Genomic DNA, 20,527 nt, shown 5'->3' on the forward strand with positions numbered 1-20,527 from the left:
TCTCCACATCCTGCTGGACTCAAAGGTGAATTCTTTGTTGTTACAGCATAGAAGTAAGATATATTTTCTGATGTAACAGAGAGCAGATAAAAAGCCAGAGAATATCAGAAGCATAATCTATTTCCATGTGGTATTTTTTCCTTTTCAGCATTGATCAATTCAGTATGAACTAATGACCCATAAAATGTAGAATTTGTCTACTCTAGACTACTTTCATGATAAATGTAACATGTTTTTTTTTTTCCTAGTCTTGCCGTAGGCCAAATCCAGCTATCTGGCAGGAATTCCATTGTGGAGCCACAGGTCTTATGCTGTTCCAGTGTAAAATCGTAGAAATGATCTCAGATTTATGGTTCGAAGCCATTACAGAGGAACCAGACATAAGTTTTTGAATTATCAGTGCTCAGTTTGATATTTATAAGATGCTTCAGAGGAGGAAATTTTGCTGCAGAGATCATTTCCTTCATCTCCCTGTCAAATATTAAACATTCTTTGTGAGATGAGGCCATGGTTTGGTCATGTTCTCAAGCAATCCCTTTCCAAACAAAAGCTGAAATGTGGCCTGTGGGGGAAAATGTCAAATCCAGACTTTGGGCCAAAGCCACTGACACTGTGCAGGGATAAGTCAACACAGTGGGGCCTTGTTTGTCTACCATTGTAGAAGAACGTACCCTTCCAAATGGAAAAATCAGATAACTGAAGACTACGTATTTGAAAAGCATAAGTTGGATTCTATTTTAACCATGTGGTAAGGTTTATTTTATCTTTTATTCTCCATATGTCAATTAGCCTTACTATATGCCTAGCATTGAGTTTCGTACATGGGTTGAAAAAGACATGTTTTTTGCCACAAAAATCATAGTCTAGAGAGGACAAGAGCCTTCAGGTCATTGCAAATATGTATATTTCAAAAAAAAAAAAAAAAGGAGTACATGTTCTGTGGGTGTGTTCAACAGAAGGAGATATTTATGCCAAAATCAGAAGATAGAGTAGGGGTTGAACTTCTTTGGTAAATTTCTGGAGAGCGTATGCTCTCAGGGGTTATCGGGGGTGAGTGAGGGAGGATTCTAGGTAAAGGGAAGAACTTGTGTAAAAGCCAGTTAATTTGAAGAACTCCAAGGAGAGTAGTTTGGCTAGAACAAAAACATCAAGAGAATGAAAGGCTTGGTTGTAGACACTAGAGGGGTGGGCAGGAGCTGTATTAAACCACTTCAAGGATTTCGGATTGATCCATTCAGTCAGGGGAGACATCCGAGCAGGGTTGTATTTATAAAATCAGTCTGGGTACTGGATGGAGAGTCATTCAGGAGAGACAAAAGTGAAAAGTAGAGAGACCAGTTTGGAGACTCTTGGAGAAATCTGTCTGCAGGAGAGGTAATGGGGGCCTAAAATGGAATGCTGGTTGTGGAGTTAGAAATGGATGTCTTTTGAGATCTTTAGGTGTTGTGACCGATCAGGTAATAGGAATGAGAGCAGGGTAAAGTTAAGGATGCTTCCCAGGAGTCCTCATGATACCATTTATTGAGCTCTGGGACATGGAGAAGATGAGTCCTAATTAATCATAGGGCAGAGCTGTATATCCAATTAAGCAAACAAAGGAAAATGACAAATATTGAACTCTGTTACTTACATTCAAGTGGTCTGCTGTTTATTAATGGTTATACGTACATTTTCACCTTTTGCCAGTCATTTGAGTTACTGTTTTGTATCTTGCTTTCTGTGTACAATATTTTGCTCATGTATTTACCCAATAAGTAAATTTTGCTGCAGAAAAATGATCTGCACTCAGCACTGTGAGAAATACAGAGGTGGGTAAAAAGTGGTTCCTACGTTCAGAGAATTTACAGACTATTTGGGGTAATAATATAAGGAATCAGATAGCTATCAATGCAACTTGAGGTGCCATAAGAGAGGGCCAGAGTTTTGAGATGAGAGAATTTATGTCTAGAATAATCTGAGTTCTCCCTTAGGAAGGGGGTCTGAACTACAGTTTAGAGGATGCTCTGAAAGGGTATTTTCTAAGCTGTGTTTCCATGTATGTCTAAAGTTCTTAGGCTTGTGATACTTAGGCTTGTCTTGGAGTAATTCTTCACTGTGCTCAGTTTATCTATCTTCTGTTGATTTAGTTTGAGTTTTTCCACTCTTCTAAATGAAGCTGTGATAAATATTTTTGAATATTTAAGAGGCTGGGTGTTTTGAGCTCATACTCTATTCTGGGACTTTACCAGGCCTCGGGAACACAGAGATAAATACCCTTGTCTTTTAGGAACTCATAGTCTAGTACAAATAATATTTTATTTTTTGTTTGGGGTGATTACTTTGAGGAATGGCAGTCAGAATGGTAACAGAAGGTCAAAGAAAATGATCAGATTTTAAATTCATATTACAGTGTCCCTGATTACTTTCTAGAGAAATTGAATATCCAATTTATATGGTCAGCCTTAAATCCCGGGGGTTTATTATTTTTATTTACATTTGGTTCTTTACTTGACATGTAATAGTACTCTGTAGCCCTTTTGACTGTACTTCTTTAATTAATAAATTACATTCTCTATGTTATTTACCAATTTTATTTCTTCATGTACAAGTTGTCGATGTACTTAGTTTTAGCATGTGAAGTCTGGGTATTTACTGCACGTGTTTATGCCCATTCTTCATATGTTTGTATTGCAGCCTTCCCCCACCCCCGCCCAGAATTTTATTTTTTTTTAAGCTGATTCGCCTTATTTTCAACAGCTTTATTGAGATATAATTTGTGTACTCTATAACCCACCCACTTAAAGCATACAACTCATTGGTTTTTAATACATCCACAGAAATGTACAACCGTCACCGCAATCCATTTGGGAAGATTTTTATCACCCGAAAAAGAAACTCCATACATATTAGTAGTTGCTTCCCATTTCCTTCCAGAATTCTCCTGCTTTCAGCCCTAGACAACTACTACTTTGTCTCTAAAGATTTGCCTATTCTGAATATATCATGTGAGTGGAGTCACGTGGTATGTGTTTGTTTTTGTGGCTGGCTCCTTTGACTTAGCATAATGTGTTCAAAGTACATCCATATTTCAGCATGTATTCATATTTTGTTGCTAAATAATATTGTGCTGTGGAACATTTTCTTTGTTATTTCATCAGGTGATGTACATTTGGACTGTTTCCACTTTGGGGCTATTAGGAATATTGTTGCTATGAGTATTTGTATGTGAGTTCGTACAGACATATGTTTTCATTTCTCTTGGGGTTATATGTAGGAGTGGCCTTGGTGGGTCTTATGATGTTCAATGTTTAGTCTTTTGAGGAACTTCCAGATGATATCAAGGCTCCATTTTCTCCACATCTTTGTCAACACTTGACCTGTCTTTTTGGTTATGGCCATCCTAGTGGGTATAAAAAGTGGTATCTCCTTGAGGTTTTGATTTGCATTTCCATAATGGCTAATGATGTTAAACATCTTTTCACATACTTACCCATTGTTGGTATATCTTTGGAGAATGTCCATGTAAATTGTTCGTCCACTTTTCATTATTTTTCTTTTTTGTTTGCGTTTATAAGAATTCTTTATTCTAGCTGCAAGGTTCTTATCAAATATATGATTTGCAAATCTTTTCTCCCACAGTGTGGGTTTTTTCACTTTCTTAATTGGGCCCTTTGAAACACAAAAGTTTTTAATTTTGATGAAGTTCAGTTTATCTGCATATTCATTGTCCCTTATGCTTTTGGTATCCTATCCAGGTCACAAAGATTTACTCCTATATTTTCTCCTAAGAGTGACACAGTTTTAGCTCTTATATTTAGGTCTTATGATCCAGTGTGAGTCAATTTTTGTTTATATGAGGGAGAAATTACAAGCTTTTATGGCTTAAAGTTTTCCTTGTGTTTTCCTATTTTGTTATCCAATTTTTAAAATTTATTTGTGGGGCGCCTGGGTGGCTCAGTCGGTTAAGCGTCCGACTTCGGCTCAGGTCACAATCTCGCAGTCCGTGAGTTCGAGCCCCACGTCAGGCTCTGGGCAGATGGCTCAGAGCCTGGAGCCTGTTTCCGATTCTGTGTCTCCCTCTCTCTCTGCCCCTCCCCTGTTCATGCTCTGTCTCTCTCTGTCTCAAAAATAAATAAACGTTAAAAAATAAATAAATAAATAAATAAATAAATAAATAAATAAAATTTATTTGTATTTATGTGTGACTGAGGGCCTGAATATTGCATTTGATTTAAATATAAAGACTGACAATTCAGTTATTGGAAAATTTTAAGTATGTTTGGACTGATATGCTCTCTAAATATGAAATACACACTGGATTTCTAAGGCTTAATCTAAAAAAGAATGTAAAATATCTCATCGATTTTATTGTTGGTTACATGTCGGAAGTGATAGTATTTCGGATATATTGGGTTAAATAAAAAATATGTCAAACTTCGTTTTACCTGTTTTTTTCCACCATTTCTCATGAGGCTGTTAGAAACCTTACATTTTACATATGTGACTTGCATTATATCCCACTTGGCCAGCACTGTACTGGGAGCTATACTACAGAGCCTTTGAAGAAGGGGGCCCCGATTTGGAACCCCCTTCCCAGTTGTGTGATTTTAAGTAAAAGTCTCTCAAAGGAAGATTCAGTCTCCTTATCCATAAAATAGGGATGATAATTACACCCACCACACAGGTTTGTTGGGAAGGTTAGGTGAGTGAGCTATTAAAATGTTGGGTCACTCCCGGGTACTTGCTTAATAAATATTATTAATGATTATCACCATTGCTGTTACTGCTACTTGTACCATCACCAATTTATCAAGTTTTTTTTTTTAATTCTGGAAGAATTTTTGACTGATATATTAAATCTATATTTTTGTTTAGAACTTAATATTTTTATTTTTTGTTAAAATTTTTTTAATGTTTATTTTTGAGAGAGAGACAGAGCATGAGTGGGGGAGGGGCAGAGAGAGAGGGAGACACAGAACCTGAAGCAGGCTCCAGGCTCTGAGCTGTCAGCACAGAGCCTGCCCTACATGGAGCTCAAACCCACAAACTATGAGATCATGACCTGAGCTGAAGTCAGACGCTTAACTGATAGAGCCTTACAGGAGCCCCAGTATTTTTATTTTTTAATATTTAGTCTTCCCAACCAGGAATCCAGAATAACTTTAACCCAATCCTTGTGTCTTCCTTCAATACGTCAGCTAATTAAGAATACCTAGCACCTAGGGGCACCTGGCTGGCTCAACTGGTGGAGCGTGCAACTCTTGATCTTGGGGTTGTGGGCTTGAGCCCCATGTTGGGTCATAGAAATTACTTAGAAATAAAATCTTTAAAAAAAAAAAGAATGCCTAACACCTAATATACATCCAGCTAATCTGTTTTAATGAGTTATTGAGTGCTTTTTGAGGCTGTGTTTTTTATCCTGCAACTCCACTCACCTTACTTTTTTAGCACCAGCAGTTCTCTTTGTTGATCATTTTGTAGGTATCATCATCTGTTTAAAAACAAGTGGTGCCTTCCATTTCCTGTGCTTATTATGCTTCTAACTGTTTTTCCTTCTCTGATAATGATCACACGCAATTTTCCCCCGCAGCATTTAATGGGAGTAGTGTCTAGGGTATCCTTCCTGTTGCTTTTTTAAAAGCACGTAAATGTTGATTTTTGGCTCTCAGTATAGTATATTATTATTTGGAAAGGCCCTTTCATAGCTTTAAAGGGTTTTTTTTTTTTTTTTTTAATCGGGAATAACTATGGGCTTTATTCACTATACATTTATTCACTATACATTTCCAGTTTTCTGTTTCTTCCCTGTCGTTAGGTCTGTCTGCTGGCACTTCTCAGTGTTACCCATGTGCTTGCCTAGAAGAAATCCCCTCTTTGCTTCTAAGCTGTGGGGGGTCAGGTCATCATCTGTTCAGACAGCCTGAATCAGCTCAAAGCTGGGGTCTGAGGAGCTCCTTGGTGGATAATGTGCATGAGGCTTTGTACTTGGGGTTGTCACATGCATTTTGGTACCCTGAAGCCATTTTGTTATATTTCCTGATCCTTGTTGAAGTTTGAGATCATTATAAATGACAGGTGATTTTCAGATAAGCGACGTCCTGTTGCATTAGACAGAGTTTCTGACAGTGTTTGGTAAATGGAGGAGAATAAATGATAGAGCTTAGCTGCAGAGCCCTGGGGGGACTGTTACTCCTCCACATTTCTGTTGTTTATTAATAATAATAAGCACCTCATCCCGTCACCATTTGACCTTCCTCAGAACGGACCACTGACTCTCAAAGGGGAAAAAATCATTTGCCCCAGACATAGGAGAAATAGCTTGTGACTTGGTTTGTGGTTTTGAGAGAGACAAAGCACAGCTTTCAACTCACCTGCTTTTAGACATATAGAAAACATACATGTTTTTAAAGATTACTGTAGAGGGAGTCTGAAGACCAGCTGGCATTTCCTACTGGAATCTTCACAGTTTACAAATTTGAAAGGGAAGTGAAATTCATCTTAAAGCGACAAAGGAAACAAAATCACCAAAGAAACAATCCATCCATGCAGTTAGTCAGCATCAGACATCCAGACTGAACGGCTCCTCGATCTTGTTCACGGTTGCTGTTTTTCCTCTTCTGTACCTCTGCTGAAGCACTGCCTCCTGCCTGGAATGCCTGTCCATGCATCCAGGCATCCACCCACGCAGCAGCGGCCATTGAACATCTTCTGTGTGCTGGGATCTGGGTTGCGTACATAGACCCTCAGCATCTCTCAAGGTGCAGCTCCAATGCCCCCTCTTGTGGGTAGCGAATGCTTTCCTGATCCCCTCCTCCGCAAAGTTAAAACTGCTCTCCCCTTCTCTGAGTGCCCATAGCATGTCATGACTTCTCTTTTAGAGGCTGCTGCTGTTCCACTGGGTGTTTTTATCCCCTGGTGTTTGTGCCTGATCTCTGTCACGAGGAGAGTTGGGGTGTGCTCAGCTTTGCATCTTGCTCTTCCAGGATGCCTAGGGCTGTCCCAGTTTGTGACCACCACCTAGAATCCACCCCCTCTTTTTTTTTTTTTTTTTTTTTTTTTTAATTGTAAAACTCTTTCTCTTCCAGGGCTAAAGTTGCTGTAGCCGATGGGCCTCCCGGGATCTCAATCCAGACCCTCACCCCTATGAAACACACAGTAAAAATAGACAAAGACGCCCTCCTCCAGGACTATGGATTCCACATTTCCGAGAGCCTACCCCTCACAGTCGTGGCTGTCACAGCAGGTAGGGGCTGACTGGGAAACAAGAAAGGAGTTTGACTTCTGGGGGTGGGGGTGGGGGGCGGAGAAGTAGTCCTGGATCTTGTCCCATCTCTCTGTCCTAGAATGTAATTTCGAAAATGCTACCCCAGGAAGTTAGAAAGGGCACATCTAATTCTGACCTAATTCTGTCTAGAGCCTTGTACCTTCCTTTGGTGTGGGGAGGGAGGAAGCCGCAAATGCACTTGCTGATCTGAACCCCAGGCTCCTGCTGGCCTCAGCCAGGGTTTTGCCCACCCGTGGCTCCCTGGCCAGTCTCAGGGCAGTGACAGTATTTGGATCCGCTGGCTCTTCTCTCTGAAACCCTGCATGCTCCAAGCTGGGGAGAGTTTCTGGCCAGAGAGTAATAGAAATTATTGATTTGTTTTCACCTGAGTCTTTGTAAAATATAGGCTGTATCAGGGTGAAGAAGAACAGGCTGAAAATGTCTAGTGTTTGTTTTCATACATCAGCTATGTATTGATGTGAGATCTGGGTCTAGTTAAAATCTAATTTTGGTTTACGTATACACGCATATGTGCGCGAGCGCACACACACACACACACACACACACACACACACACACATCACAGAGTTTTTTAGAGGTGAATGTAATAGATTCACTTGCCAGCCCTGTTGATTCAGGGGGTTTCTGCTAGTTTTTTTCCCAGGACAGTCTCCTAATATCCCTTGAAGGTGATGGGTGTTCGGTATATTATCTACATTTTGTAAATAGGGAAACAGACTCATGCCAGCCCAAAGCTGGCTGAGGGGTTTGGAGGCTCGGGGAATGAGCTGGTGCCCTGGGGACTGGATCAGCCTGCCATTCAGTTGTGCTGCTGTGACACCTGGGGTCTGGGCCCTCCTGGCATGAACACCAATTACTTCTTCTCTGTCCAACAGGAGGTTCTGCTCACGGCAAGCTTTTCCCTGGTGATCAGATCCTCCAAATGAACAACGAGCCTGCCGAAAGTCTTTCCTGTGAACGAGCAGCCGATATACTGAGGTACTAAATTGCCTCCATTATCCCCAGAGTTACACAGATGATCACAGAGCAAAGATGGGTGACAGGACAGGAATGACATAATTGATCTCCTCGTGGTTTTAATAGGGACCAGGCTCCTTTAAAGTGGCAGTAGCTGCCTCATTTTAGAATTCGGTTATACCGTGCTCCCCTTCATCTGCCTAGAGAAGTGACAGAGGGACACAGGGTGCTGTATTTATGACCCCCCTGCTATGCTAGACACTGTGCCAGCCACTGCAGGGAAGGTAGTTATGAATAACACGTGGACGCTACCCAGTAAGGATTTCTAGGGTTGCTGTGACATATGCCAAAAATCGAACCAAATTGACGCTAAACCTGTCAGTTCTTCTTTAATCCTTTTGATAAATATTCTTACATGCCCTTGGACACACAGCCTGGTTGGCATATATGTAGTCTCACTGACCTGGCAGCTGCCGCCTTCTCCCTGGTGGCGTTGTGACCTGCATCACTTCCTGCCTGGACCGTGATCTCTCTCAGAGCAGGTGCACGGTGACTGCTCAGTTGAACGAGCGAAGATAGTTAACACAAATTGTTGACCCCGGTTTTAAGACAGAGGAACGTAAGTGACAGAAGAGGAGAGGGCTCACGGACATTTCATAGGCACCTACGGGCGTTGTCTTTCAAATTTTTCGACACTGTTTTGATGACTTTAATATAAATACTAGAAATGAGAAATAGAGTTCCATGAAAGCCAACTTGAAGATAGTTAGGTAATGCCTCTTTTGTGAGTGGGGTGGTTTTCATTTCCCAAGGAATATCATGTACAGCACACACTGAATAATAGGTAATAGTCAGAAAATCAGAGTAAGAGAAAATGAAAATACAGGAAGCACACAGTCTCACTGTGGAGAGACAGGCATACACAGCTTAAGATTTATAGAGAATCCATCAAAGTTGTAGAAAATAGAAGCCTTTCAACCAAGGCCAATATTGCTTCAGGATGACCAGAAAATAAATTGAGTGGGTGGGGCAGCCTCAGGAAAGGATTTGATGATTTCATTCCAGAATATGACATATGGTTATGGAAATCATGAAGTGTGCTTTCCCAGTTATTGGGTGATTTTCTCAAAGATGATCAATGCCAGCAAATTAAGTTTAGATTTTCAGCGATACTAATATTTCTGCCAGGCTAGATCAGACTGTGACTAACAAGCCAAATTATTGTCAAACTAAAGTGGTAGACTGGCATTTGGGTGGTTAGGTAACATTGAACGCAGTCTGTTTACTGAGCACTTTCTCTGGGCAAAGAGCCTGGTGGGGCAAAGGGTCTGCTCCCCAGACACCTGCAGGCTGGTAGTGCGGAAGTGCCTCACGCTTACCCCTGTGAGGTTGAGGGCAGACAGTGGGTCAAGAGGAGCACAGGAAAGGGGTTGTAAAAGCTACAGATTCCTCCAACTGGGGGGGAAGTGGCGGTCTGAGAAAACAGAGGAGTCCAGAAGTAATTCAGCTGTACCTTTAATGCTGGGTAGAATTTGGCCTCGAAAGGTGGATGGAGGTGGAGGTCAATCCAGGCAAAGGAGTGATAAGCAGAAACCGCTGGGTGAGGAGTGGGGGTGGGGATGCTGAACAGGTCAGTTTGCCTAAGACACCAGATGCCTAAAGGAAGCTTTTGGGAAGCAAGGCCCACATGGTGGAGGGTCTCCAACGCTGACACAGCAAGTTCAGGTGTTCCTCTTTTCCTGGAAGGGTGAGCCCTCGAAGACCTCTCAGCAGGAAGGTTACTTGAGCCATCTGTGCTCTCTGCCATACACTGCATGGGGGGGATCCCAGGACTGCTTTTTTTTTTTTATCTTAGTTCCCAGTGTCATTGCCACTTATAAAGGGAAAAATCCAAGCAAAACACTGGCACAACAAAACCTCTCTAATCCCTCCAAATATCTGTGAGGCCTGAATGTCCTTTTGAGAGCACTTGGACCTTGGATCATTGTAGATTATCTCGGGAAAGGCCTGCTCTTATGGAAAATGGAAATGAGGCAATCCCCAGACACAGCTGCAGGTTGATTTTACCCATTTGAGGAAGGAACACACCAGCAGCAATTGGCCTAAATGCTCATATTGCAAGAAGTCAAATGAAATTATTTTGCAAATGGCTTCTCTATGTAGCAATGGCAAAGAAAAAGGAAAATATGGATTGATTTCCAGTTCTCTCCTCTAATACAAGATGGAAGTTAGGCCGTTGTCTGGTTGACTTTTATCATTTTTGGAATCTAAGACATAATAACAAGACAGAAATGTATAGTATCTTGATATGTGATTCGGCTCATTACACTGACCTTGTGTGCCCAAGCACCACAAACTGATTGGCTTTTATCTGATTTATGTGAAATACACATTCATTCATGCATTCAATCTTAGTGAAATGTTTAGCCTAAGTTGTTTGAAAAAACAACCTGAGTTATGTGTGTTATTGCTATGTTTTCTCTTAAAAGTTTTTTTTTTGACATAAACCTAGCTAATGGTCATACCAACTATACGAGTTCCCCATCATATAGACTAAATTAAACCTAAGTGACTTAATTAAGTGGCTGTAGATATAGACTAGATGGCAGAGGTGGAAATTTGAAGATTCCCTCAAGGTGGGAGGGGTATTCTGGGACAGCTTCAGTTCGTTTGCAGAACATTGCTTTTCTCAATGTCTTTCTCAGGGTTGCTGAGCCAAAGATGCTGAGGCAAAAGAGGCTGGTTTATAATTCTGCCAATCTTTTTGACCTTGGTGTGAGCGCGTGTACACACACACATGCACACACACATACACACACACACACACACACACAGCACCCAGAATGAGGAAATGTTTTATCTTTCTTTATTTTTTTTTTCAGGGAAGCTGAAGACTCTCTTTCAATCACAGTTGTTCGCTGCACATCGGTAAATCTCTTGCTACATCACGTTAGTTTTATTCTTTTCATCCCCAAGATCCCAACCCACAGTGGGATATCCTTCAGAGAATGAATAGGGAAGGCAATGGCAGAAGGGACAGTGGCCAGGCAGTGGGCAGGCAGGCACTCAATGTTGCCCGAAGACAGCCAATGCATCAGTGTTGTGGAGGAAACAGATATGGGTCCAGGTTTCCAGAACTTGTGGTCCAGCTAAGGAGACAGATCCATGATTACACAAAGTGGGATGATGATAAGTGTACCAAACGACAAGTTTCAAGATAAGTGTAGTGTGTTGCAACTTTGGGCAAGTCATTAAGTTTCAGTTGGCATTTTTGTAAAACAGTGGTGATGACAATAATTGTCTTGTTTCTCTAATGCATTGTTATGAGGACAAGTGAGGTGTTGGATATGAAAGTGTGTCATCAGCTCTGAAGCTCATCACAAGACAAGGGGTGGCATAGACAATGGACTGGGAGGAAGTGGCAATCCTAAACACCAGAGGCCAAGGAGCCCTTTATCTGTGACAGGAAAAAGTATATAATCAAGTCATAAGAGGAAGAACTACCAAGGAGGAAAAGTTGACAGAAAACTCTCATCCGGAGTGACTTCAATATATACCTCTTAGCCTTGGCCACATAAAGACAAAAAAATAAATAGGGGCATGGGGAATTTCAATAAGCATTTAATAATCTAACCTAATTGACCACATACTATGCTATCAAAGAAACTCAATAAATTACCCAAATAACAAACTATATATCTCTTCCAAATATAATAAAATAGGAATTAATAACTATCAACAGCTTAATTAAAACTATCCAGCCATTCAGAAATATGAATGCAGTCTCCCAAGTCAAGCAGAAAAGCAAAACTATACCATTCTAAACTAGTTAGGAGAAAAAAAAATTTTTTGTTTATTTATTTTTGAGAGAGAGAGAGCGAGCACGAACTGGGGAGGGATGGAGAGAGAGAGGGAGACACAGAATCCAGTGCAGCCTCCAGGCTCCAAGCTGTCAGCACAGAGCCCGACACGGGGCTCACACCCATGAATTGTGAGATCATGACCTGAGCCGAAGTTGGATGCTCAACTGTCTGAGCCACCCAGGCACCCCAGTTAGGAGAAAATTTAAAACTAGAAGTCTGCTTTTAACAATTTATGTGCAGTTGAAACTATACTCAGGGTAAAATTTATGGCCTTAGGTGATTTTATGATTTAATAAGGAAATTGGTCAAGTGAAAATTCAGTGAAAGAAGTTGGAAGAAACAACTAATAAAACAAACATAAAGCAGAATAAAGAAAACAACAAAAATCTAAATGATGCTTTGGAAAACAAAAATTGTAAATTTGATAAGTAAATCCAAGAGCTAGTTTGTTAAGGGAAAAAAATAAGAAAATAGGAAAACTTTAAGGAAAAGAAATAGATGGGCCCAATGTGAAGAAAAGTAGAATATTTTGAAGAATGTAAAAAAAATTTTTTTAACATAAAAAGAGATACATACCATGTTCTTTGATGGGAAGACTATTATGAATACCTTGGTTATTCTCATATTAATGTATATTCTTTTATATATAATAAATAGTATGTATGTATGTATGTATTTATAAATTTCTTTCCAAGTTAGCATACAGTGCAATAATGATTTCAGGAGTAGAATCCAGTGATTCATCCCCTATGTATAACACCTAGTGCTCATCCCAGCAAGTGTCGTCTTTTTTTTTTTTCTTTAATTTTAATTTTTTTTTTAATAATTTACATCCAAATTAGCGTATAGTGCAACAATGATTTCAGGAGTAGATTCCTTAATGCCCCTTACCCATTTAGCCCATCCCCCCTCCCACAACCCTTCCAGTAACCCTCAGTTTGTTCTCTATATTTGTGAGTCTCTTCTGTTTTGTCCCCCTCCCTGTTTTTATATTATTTTTGTTTCCCTTCCCTTATGTTCCTCTGTTTTGTCTCTTAAAGTCCTCATATGAGTGAAGTCATATGATTTTTGTCTTTCTCTGACTAATTTCACTTAGCATAATACCCTCCAGTTCCATCCACGTAGTTGCAAATGGCAAGATTTCATTCTTTTTGGTTGCCGAGTAATACTCCATTGTATATATATACCACATCTTCTTTGCCCATTCATCCATTGATGGATATTTGGGCTCTTTCCATACTTTGGCTATTGTCGATAGTGCTGCTATAAACATGGGGGTGCATGTGTCCCTTCGAAACAGCACACCTGTATCCCGTGGATAAATGCCTAGTAGTGCAATTGCTGGGCCGTAGGGTAGTTCTATTTTTAGTTTTTTGAGGAACCTCCATACTGTTTTCCAGAGTGGCTGCACCAGCTTAAATTCCCATATCATATTAATGTATATTCTTAATGTGAATTCAAACTCCCCGTGGGACTTGTACTTGGATTTTGACAGTTTATCAAAGTGAGACACATCAAGAAGATCTTTTTATAGATGCAAGAAAAGCATTTGACAAAATATAGCATCCTTTCTTGATAAAAACCCTCAAGAAAGTAGGTACAGAAGTAACATACCTGAACATTATAAAGTCATATATGAAAGGCCCACAGCTAATATTATCCTCAATGGGGAAAAACTGAGAACTTTTCCCCTAAGGCCAGGAACATGACAGGGAAGTCAACTCTCATCACTGTTCTTCAACATAGTACTGGAAGTCCTAACCTCAGCAATCAGACAACAAAAAGAAATAAAAGGCATCCAAATTGGCAAAGAAGAAGTCAAACTTTCACTCTTCACAGATGACATAATACTCTACATGCAAAACCCAAAAGATTCTACCAGAAACCGCTAGAACCGATACATGAATTCAGCAAAGTTGCAGAATCGGTTGCATTTCCATACTGAAGTAGCAGAAAGAGAAATCAAGGAATCAATTCCATTTACAATTGCACTAAAAACCATAAAATACCTAGGAATAAACCTATTCAAAGAGGTAAAATATCTATACACTGAAAACTATAGAAAGTTTATGAAATAAACTGAAGAAGACACAAAGAAAAACATTTCCATGCTCATGGATTGGAAGAACAAATATTGTTAAAATGTCGATACTACCCAAAGTAATTTACACATTCAATGCAATTCCTATCAAAATAACACCAGCATTCTTCACAGAGCTAGAACAAACAATCCCAAAATTTGTATGGAACCAGAAAAGACCCCAAATAGCCAATGCAATCTTGGAAAAGAAAACCAAAGCAGGAGGCATCACAATTCTGGACTTTAAGCTGTATTACAAAGCTGTAATCATCAAGACAGTATGGTACAGGGACAAAAACAAACACATAGATTAATGGAACAGAATAAAGAACCCAGAAATGGACTTATAAATGTATGGCACATTTTTGACAAAGCAGGAAAGAGTACCCAATGGAAAAAAAGACAATCTCTTTAACAAATGGTGCTGGGAAAACTGGACAGCAACATGCAGAAGAATGAAACTTGACCACTTTCTTACACCATACAGAAAAATAAATTCAAAATGAATGAAAGACCTAGATGTGAGATAGGAAACCATCAAAATCCTAGGGGAGAACACAGGCAGCAACCTCTTTGACCTCAGTAGTAACAATTTCTTACTAGACACGTCTCCAGAGGCAAGGGAAACAAAACCAAAAATGAACTGTTGGTATCTCATCAAGATAAAAACCTTCTGCACAACGAAGAAAACAATCAGTAAAACTAAAAGGCAACTGACAGAATGGGAAAATATATTTGCAAATGACATATCAGATAAAGAGTATCCAAAATCTATAAAGAACTTATTAAACTCAACATCCAGAAAACAATCCAGTGAAGAAATGGACAGAAGACATGAAAAGACACTTTTCCAAAGAAGACATCCAGATGGCTAACAGACACATGAAAAGATGCTCAACATCACCCATCGTCAGAGAAATACAGATCAAAACCACAACGAGATACTACCTCACACCTGTCAGAATGGTGAAAATTAACAACTCAGGAAACAATAGATGTTGGCGAGGATGCAGAGAAAGGGGAACCCTTTTGTACTGTTGGTGGGAATGTGAACTCGTGCAGCCACTCTGGAGACAGTGTGGAGGTTCCTCAAAAAGTTCAAAATAAAACTACCCTATGACCCAGCACTTGCACTACTAGCTATTTTTCCAAAGGGTACAAAAATGCTGATTCGAAGGGACACATGCACCCCAGTGTTCATAGCAGCAGTATCAACAATAGCCAAATTATGGAAAGAACCCAAATATCCATTGACTAATGAATGGATAAAGAAGATGTGGTATAGGGGGCACCTGGATGACTCAGTTGGTTAAGCATCCGACTCTTGATTTCAGCTCAGGTCATGACCTCACAGTTCATGAGTTTGAGCCCTGTGTCTGGCTCCATGCTGTCAGCATGGACCCTGCTTTGGATCCTCCCTCTCCCTCTCCCTCTCTCTCTCACAAAATAAATAAATTAACTTAAGGGGCACCTGGGTGGCTCAGTTGGTTGAGCATCTGACTTTGGCTCAGGTCATGATCTTACTAGTTCATGAGTTTGAGCCTGTATCAGGCTCTGTGCTGACAGCTTGGAGCCTGTTTCAGATTCTGTGTTTCCCTCTCTCTCTGCCCCTCCCCTGCTCACACTCTGTCTGTCTCTCTCTCAAAAATGAATAAACATTAAATAAATAATTAAACTTAAAAAGATGTGTGTGTGACTGTGTGTGTGTATACACACACACACTCATACATACACACAATGGAATACCACTCAGCAATCAAAAAGAATGAAATATTTCCATTTGCAACAACATGGATAGAACTAGAGTGTATTTATGCTAAGCAAAATAAGTCCATCAGAGAAAGACAAGTATCATATGATTTCACTCATGTGGAATTTAAGATGAACATAGGGGAAGAGAAGGAAAAATAAGATAAAAACAGAGAGGGAGGCAAACCATAAAAGACTCTTAAATTACAGAGAACAAACTGAAGGCTGCTGGAGGGGAATGAGTGGGGGGGGGGGGTGAGCTAAATGAGTGATGGGTATTAAGGAGGGCACTTACTGGGATGAGCCCGGGGTGTTATATGTAAGTGATGAATCACTGGGTTCTACTCTTGAAACTAATACTACACTGTATGCTAACTAATCTGAATCTAAATAAATAAATATCTTTAAAAAAAAAGTAATGAGGATGGCCTTGATGTACCAGATTTTAAAACTAATAAAGCTAAAATAATTAAACAAGATATTGATAAAATGTTGAACATGTCAGTGTAATCCAATAGAAAGTCCTAGAATAGGTATTGATATAAGAATTTAGTATGTGGTAAATATGGCATCCCAAATCAGTGGGAGAAAAGATGATCATTCATGAAATCAAGCTAAGGCATTTCCTTAAGCATTTGAAAAAAATAAAGTCTCATGTCACATCATTTGATGTAATAATAATTAAATATAAAAACACAGAAATGTAGACAATATGGTTGGGTGTCTATCTGGTCGTAGGTTGTGGAAAGAATTCCTAAGTATATGGGCAGTGGGAGGAAGCACAATGGAACAAGCAGCTATTTGATTATGTGAAAAAAATTAAATTTCTATGACCCCAAAACTTCACAACACAAACCAAAGAAATTGTGGTCTTTTCTCATTTTTGACAAGTATTGTCTTTTGTTTTTATTTCTTGGAAATAGAATAGGGAAAAAGCAACCTATATAGGATTAAGATGTTTGCCATAAATATGACAGACCAAGTGCTTTTGTGAACAAATAAATGGAGATTCTTCTAAGAATTTGTCTATGAAATAATGTGAAACCAATGTATTAAAAAAAGTACACTGAAAGCTAATCAGTATAAATGGTTGTACAGGTGTTAAGAGATTCTTTTTATTTAGCTGATTAGCATCTCAGTGGAGAACATCTTAAACTTAATTAGATGGTTTTTTTTTTTCCTGCTGTTTTCAAGAAATGAAAGCAAAAGATAACACTTGTTAAGTCAATAAGAAGGAAATAGAGGGGTGCCTGGGTGGCTCAGTCCCTTAAGCATCTGACTTTGGCTCAGGTCCTGATTTCACGTTTGTGAGTTCAAGCCCCACATTGGGCTCTATGCTGACAGCTCAGAGTGTGGAGCCTGCTTCAGATTGTGTCTCCCTCTTTCTCTGCCCCTCCTTGTCCCCCCCTTCTTGAAAATAAATAAAACATTAAAAAATTAAAAAAGAAATAGAAGGAAATAGATTATAGTTGCATCCTCTTAAAAATGGAGTATAGGGAGAGGAAAATTAATGTGTTACAGTACCACTCCTGAGATTCCCACGAGGTTCCCAAGAAGAGGAGGATGTGAATGTTGTGCTTCACAGGTCCTGCAGGAAAAGCTGACATTGGCCCATACCCTGAGAAATGCCCTGAGTATTATCTAGCCCATTCAGGCCTCTTGCCAGGAGTTATATGATCATAAGACAAATGATCATATGTGTCTTACTTCAGCAAGGATGCTCATCTTTGCCATAGCAGATTCTTAGAGTTCTCAAATGACTTGAAATTGATTAGGAATGATAAAATCCAAAGTTGGGGCATGCCTGGCTGGCTTAGTTGGTGGAACATGTGACCCTTGATCTTGGATTGTGAGTTTGAGCCCCACATTGTGTGTAGAGATTACTTAAAAAATCTTTAAAAAAATAAATAAAATTCAAAGTTGGAATATTAATTACTGCTTCTCTAAAACATAGAATTTTGGGGGAGGGGTGCCTGGGTGAGTTAGTCAGTCGACTGTCCGACTCTTGATTTTGGTTCTGGTCATGATCTTACAGTTTTTGAGTTTGAGCCCTGAGTCAGGCTCAGTCCTGATGGTATGGAGCCTGGTTGGAATTCTCTCTCTCCCTTTTTTGCGACAGAGTGTGTATCCTTTCTCAAGGCAGCTAGTTTCATGGTTGAGTGGTTCTGAATGTGAGAGAGTCCCTTCTTCCCTGTGACTGCCCCCAACTAGTGGTAGTCAGGGCACATCTACTTTGTAAGAAATAAATTGGTGAAGATTTGGAATTGTGGCCTTCTCTTATCCAGGCTAAACACTGTTCCGTCAACTCTTCATCGTAAGATGCTTCTCTGAATTCTCACTTTTCTGATAGCTTTCTGCACAGATTCCAATTTTTATGGTGGTCTTCCCAAACCATGGCACCCAGAAAGGAATACAGCTCCACCTACGGTCAACTGGTGAGAGTACCCAGGGAACAGAGAGTGTATTTCCAACATGCACCAAATACACTTGTGAAGCCCAAGATTGGGTTAAGATTTTAGTAGGCCCAGTCACACTCTTGGCTTGGGTGAACCTTATGGTTGACCAAAAACTAAGGCTGGTTTTCAAATGAATAGCTTCCAAGCCCCCATCCCATGCCGTGCAATTGATTTTTTTGATCCTCAGTGCCACATTTCACATCAATTCCTGTCAAATCATGTTGTTTTGGCCCAGTGTTCTGGCACGCTGAGGTTGTACCATCCAGAAATTACAGAACTGGAATGCCGTCATCAGCTGTACTCATTCTCACTTCCTGCCAGGGATCCACCTCTTCCCACGCTTCTCTGACTTCCTCCATTACCCAGCCAGTTGATTTTCTTTTCTGATCCAGCTCTGGACTTTACTCTTGCAGGATTGCTGTCTCCAAGGTGGAACATGATAACAGTTGTCCGCCCCACCATGGATTCAAAAAGAATCTTCCCCTCCCCCCCCGACCCTCGTTTTGCCCCTGATTTCTCATTCCTTTGAATCTTAGGATAGTGATGGTTTTACCTGTCACTTTAACCCATCACTTTACTCTGTTCCCTTCAGCTCTGGATATCAGGGCTGTCAAGCCCTTCTTGTACCCTCTTGTGTTTGTTCTTCATGATTTTTTGGCCTCTGGCCCATAGTGGCACCTGCTCCTCAAGTTTCCTACACATCTCTTTTAGATTCCTGTTTCTTCATCTTTCCTCCCAAATTTCTGCTGCCTGAGATCTGATGACACCTTGTAGCTCTGTTTCATTCACAGGTTTGGTAAGTACACTTTCTCTGATTTCATCCAAGGCATTGATAAACATCATTAATGGAGACTGAGCCAAAGGGACCCTGAGTTGCTTAGTTAAAATATCAGGACAATTTTGAGAACACGTCAACTAGTTTTGAATCCTCCTAATGGCTCTGCATCTGGCCTTCTTTACAGGGGGATTATAGGAGACCTTATCAAACATTTTGCAAGAATGAAGGAATACTACTATATCCACAGGACCCTGCCTTATCAATCTGGAATCCCATCTTCAAAAGAAAAATGAACTTGGTTGGCTCTGACTTATTCTTGGTAACACCATATTGGTTACTAGTGATCAATGACTAAAAAGCTCTCTGACCACCTCTTATCTTGGATTTTGCCAAGAAATAATAACAAACTTTATCAATCTGTGTTTTCCTTAATCTTCCATGTTCATTTTCTGGGAAATTTGATAATTAACCAGCTTTAGTCTCCTAATATTTTTTCTGTTTTCTTTTTTGTGGATGATGCTAAGTCTCTCATCCCCTAGCTTCACTGGTACAGGTGTCTTGAACTCATTCAAAGAAGTCTGATAGTTTTATCACCAATTTTGGGTTGTAACTTTCTTTTCCCCCTTCTTCTGTCTCTTCTGATTGGAAAATCATTCTGCTTGAAGAAGAAAGCAAATCAAGGTTAAGTAATTTCTGGAGTTGAGGGATCACCACACAGGTTTACCTCTTCCCTGGGAACATTGCTATTTCCCCTTCTCCTTTTACTAAATTTTTTTAAAAACTATATATTTGAGATACTGAATCATAGTCATGAACCCTATTATTCCAAGGCTCTAGTTACCTATAATATCAAACTTCAGGGTCACTTCTTCACTTCATGTACTTAATGGCATTGGTCTGTTGATATCTGAGGCTATGAGCATTGTCTCCAGTAGTTTCTCTGGTTGCTGTTATCTCTCTTTTCCCTCAGCTACACAATATGTGGTCCAGAGCTCCATCTTGAAACTCGTAACACATGGAAACATTCTAGAGCCTGGCCTAAAGGACTATCCAGACCAAGGAAACACAGCATGCGAGGCTGGGAATAACACAGCAGGATTCCATCCAGGAACATCACATCCTGTTGGTCTAGGTCATACAAGTTGCTGTTCATTGTGTCACAGTTTAACCTGATACAATCTAGCCCGGGGCTTAATTACATACTCATACCAAACTGTGATGACTCTACTTCTGGGGAAAGAGGGCACCACCCAAAAGATGAGAAGAGCAAAGAGGGCCAAGGATAAATCACAAGGGTCAGAGCTTCAGGGAGCCCTGGAGGTTTTTGGACCCAACTCTAACATTGTACATAGGAAGACTAAAGACCAAAGGAGCGATAAC

At 40.1% G+C, this 20,527-nt stretch overlaps 1 protein-coding gene across 2 annotated transcripts in view; it reads left to right on the plus strand.

Moving 5' to 3' along the window:
• Window positions 1-20,527, plus strand: part of FRMPD1 (FERM and PDZ domain containing 1) — an 88,393-nt gene that overhangs the window by 43,370 nt on the left and 24,496 nt on the right. Inside the window, exons 3-6 of one of the 2 annotated variants that reach the window (XM_042914224.1) lie at window positions 7,065-7,222; window positions 8,140-8,242; window positions 11,104-11,149; window positions 19,332-19,466. In XM_042914224.1, coding sequence (XP_042770158.1) covers window positions 7,065-7,222; window positions 8,140-8,242; window positions 11,104-11,149; window positions 19,332-19,466 — 442 coding nt within the window. The remainder of the gene's footprint in view (window positions 1-7,064; window positions 7,223-8,139; window positions 8,243-11,103; window positions 11,150-19,331; window positions 19,467-20,527) is intronic. The other variant, XM_042914226.1, reaches the window with a different exon arrangement.

The sequence above is a fragment of the Panthera leo genome, chromosome D4 (genome assembly GCF_018350215.1).
Source record: "Panthera leo isolate Ple1 chromosome D4, P.leo_Ple1_pat1.1, whole genome shotgun sequence".
Taxonomy (NCBI): Eukaryota; Metazoa; Chordata; class Mammalia; order Carnivora; family Felidae; genus Panthera; species Panthera leo.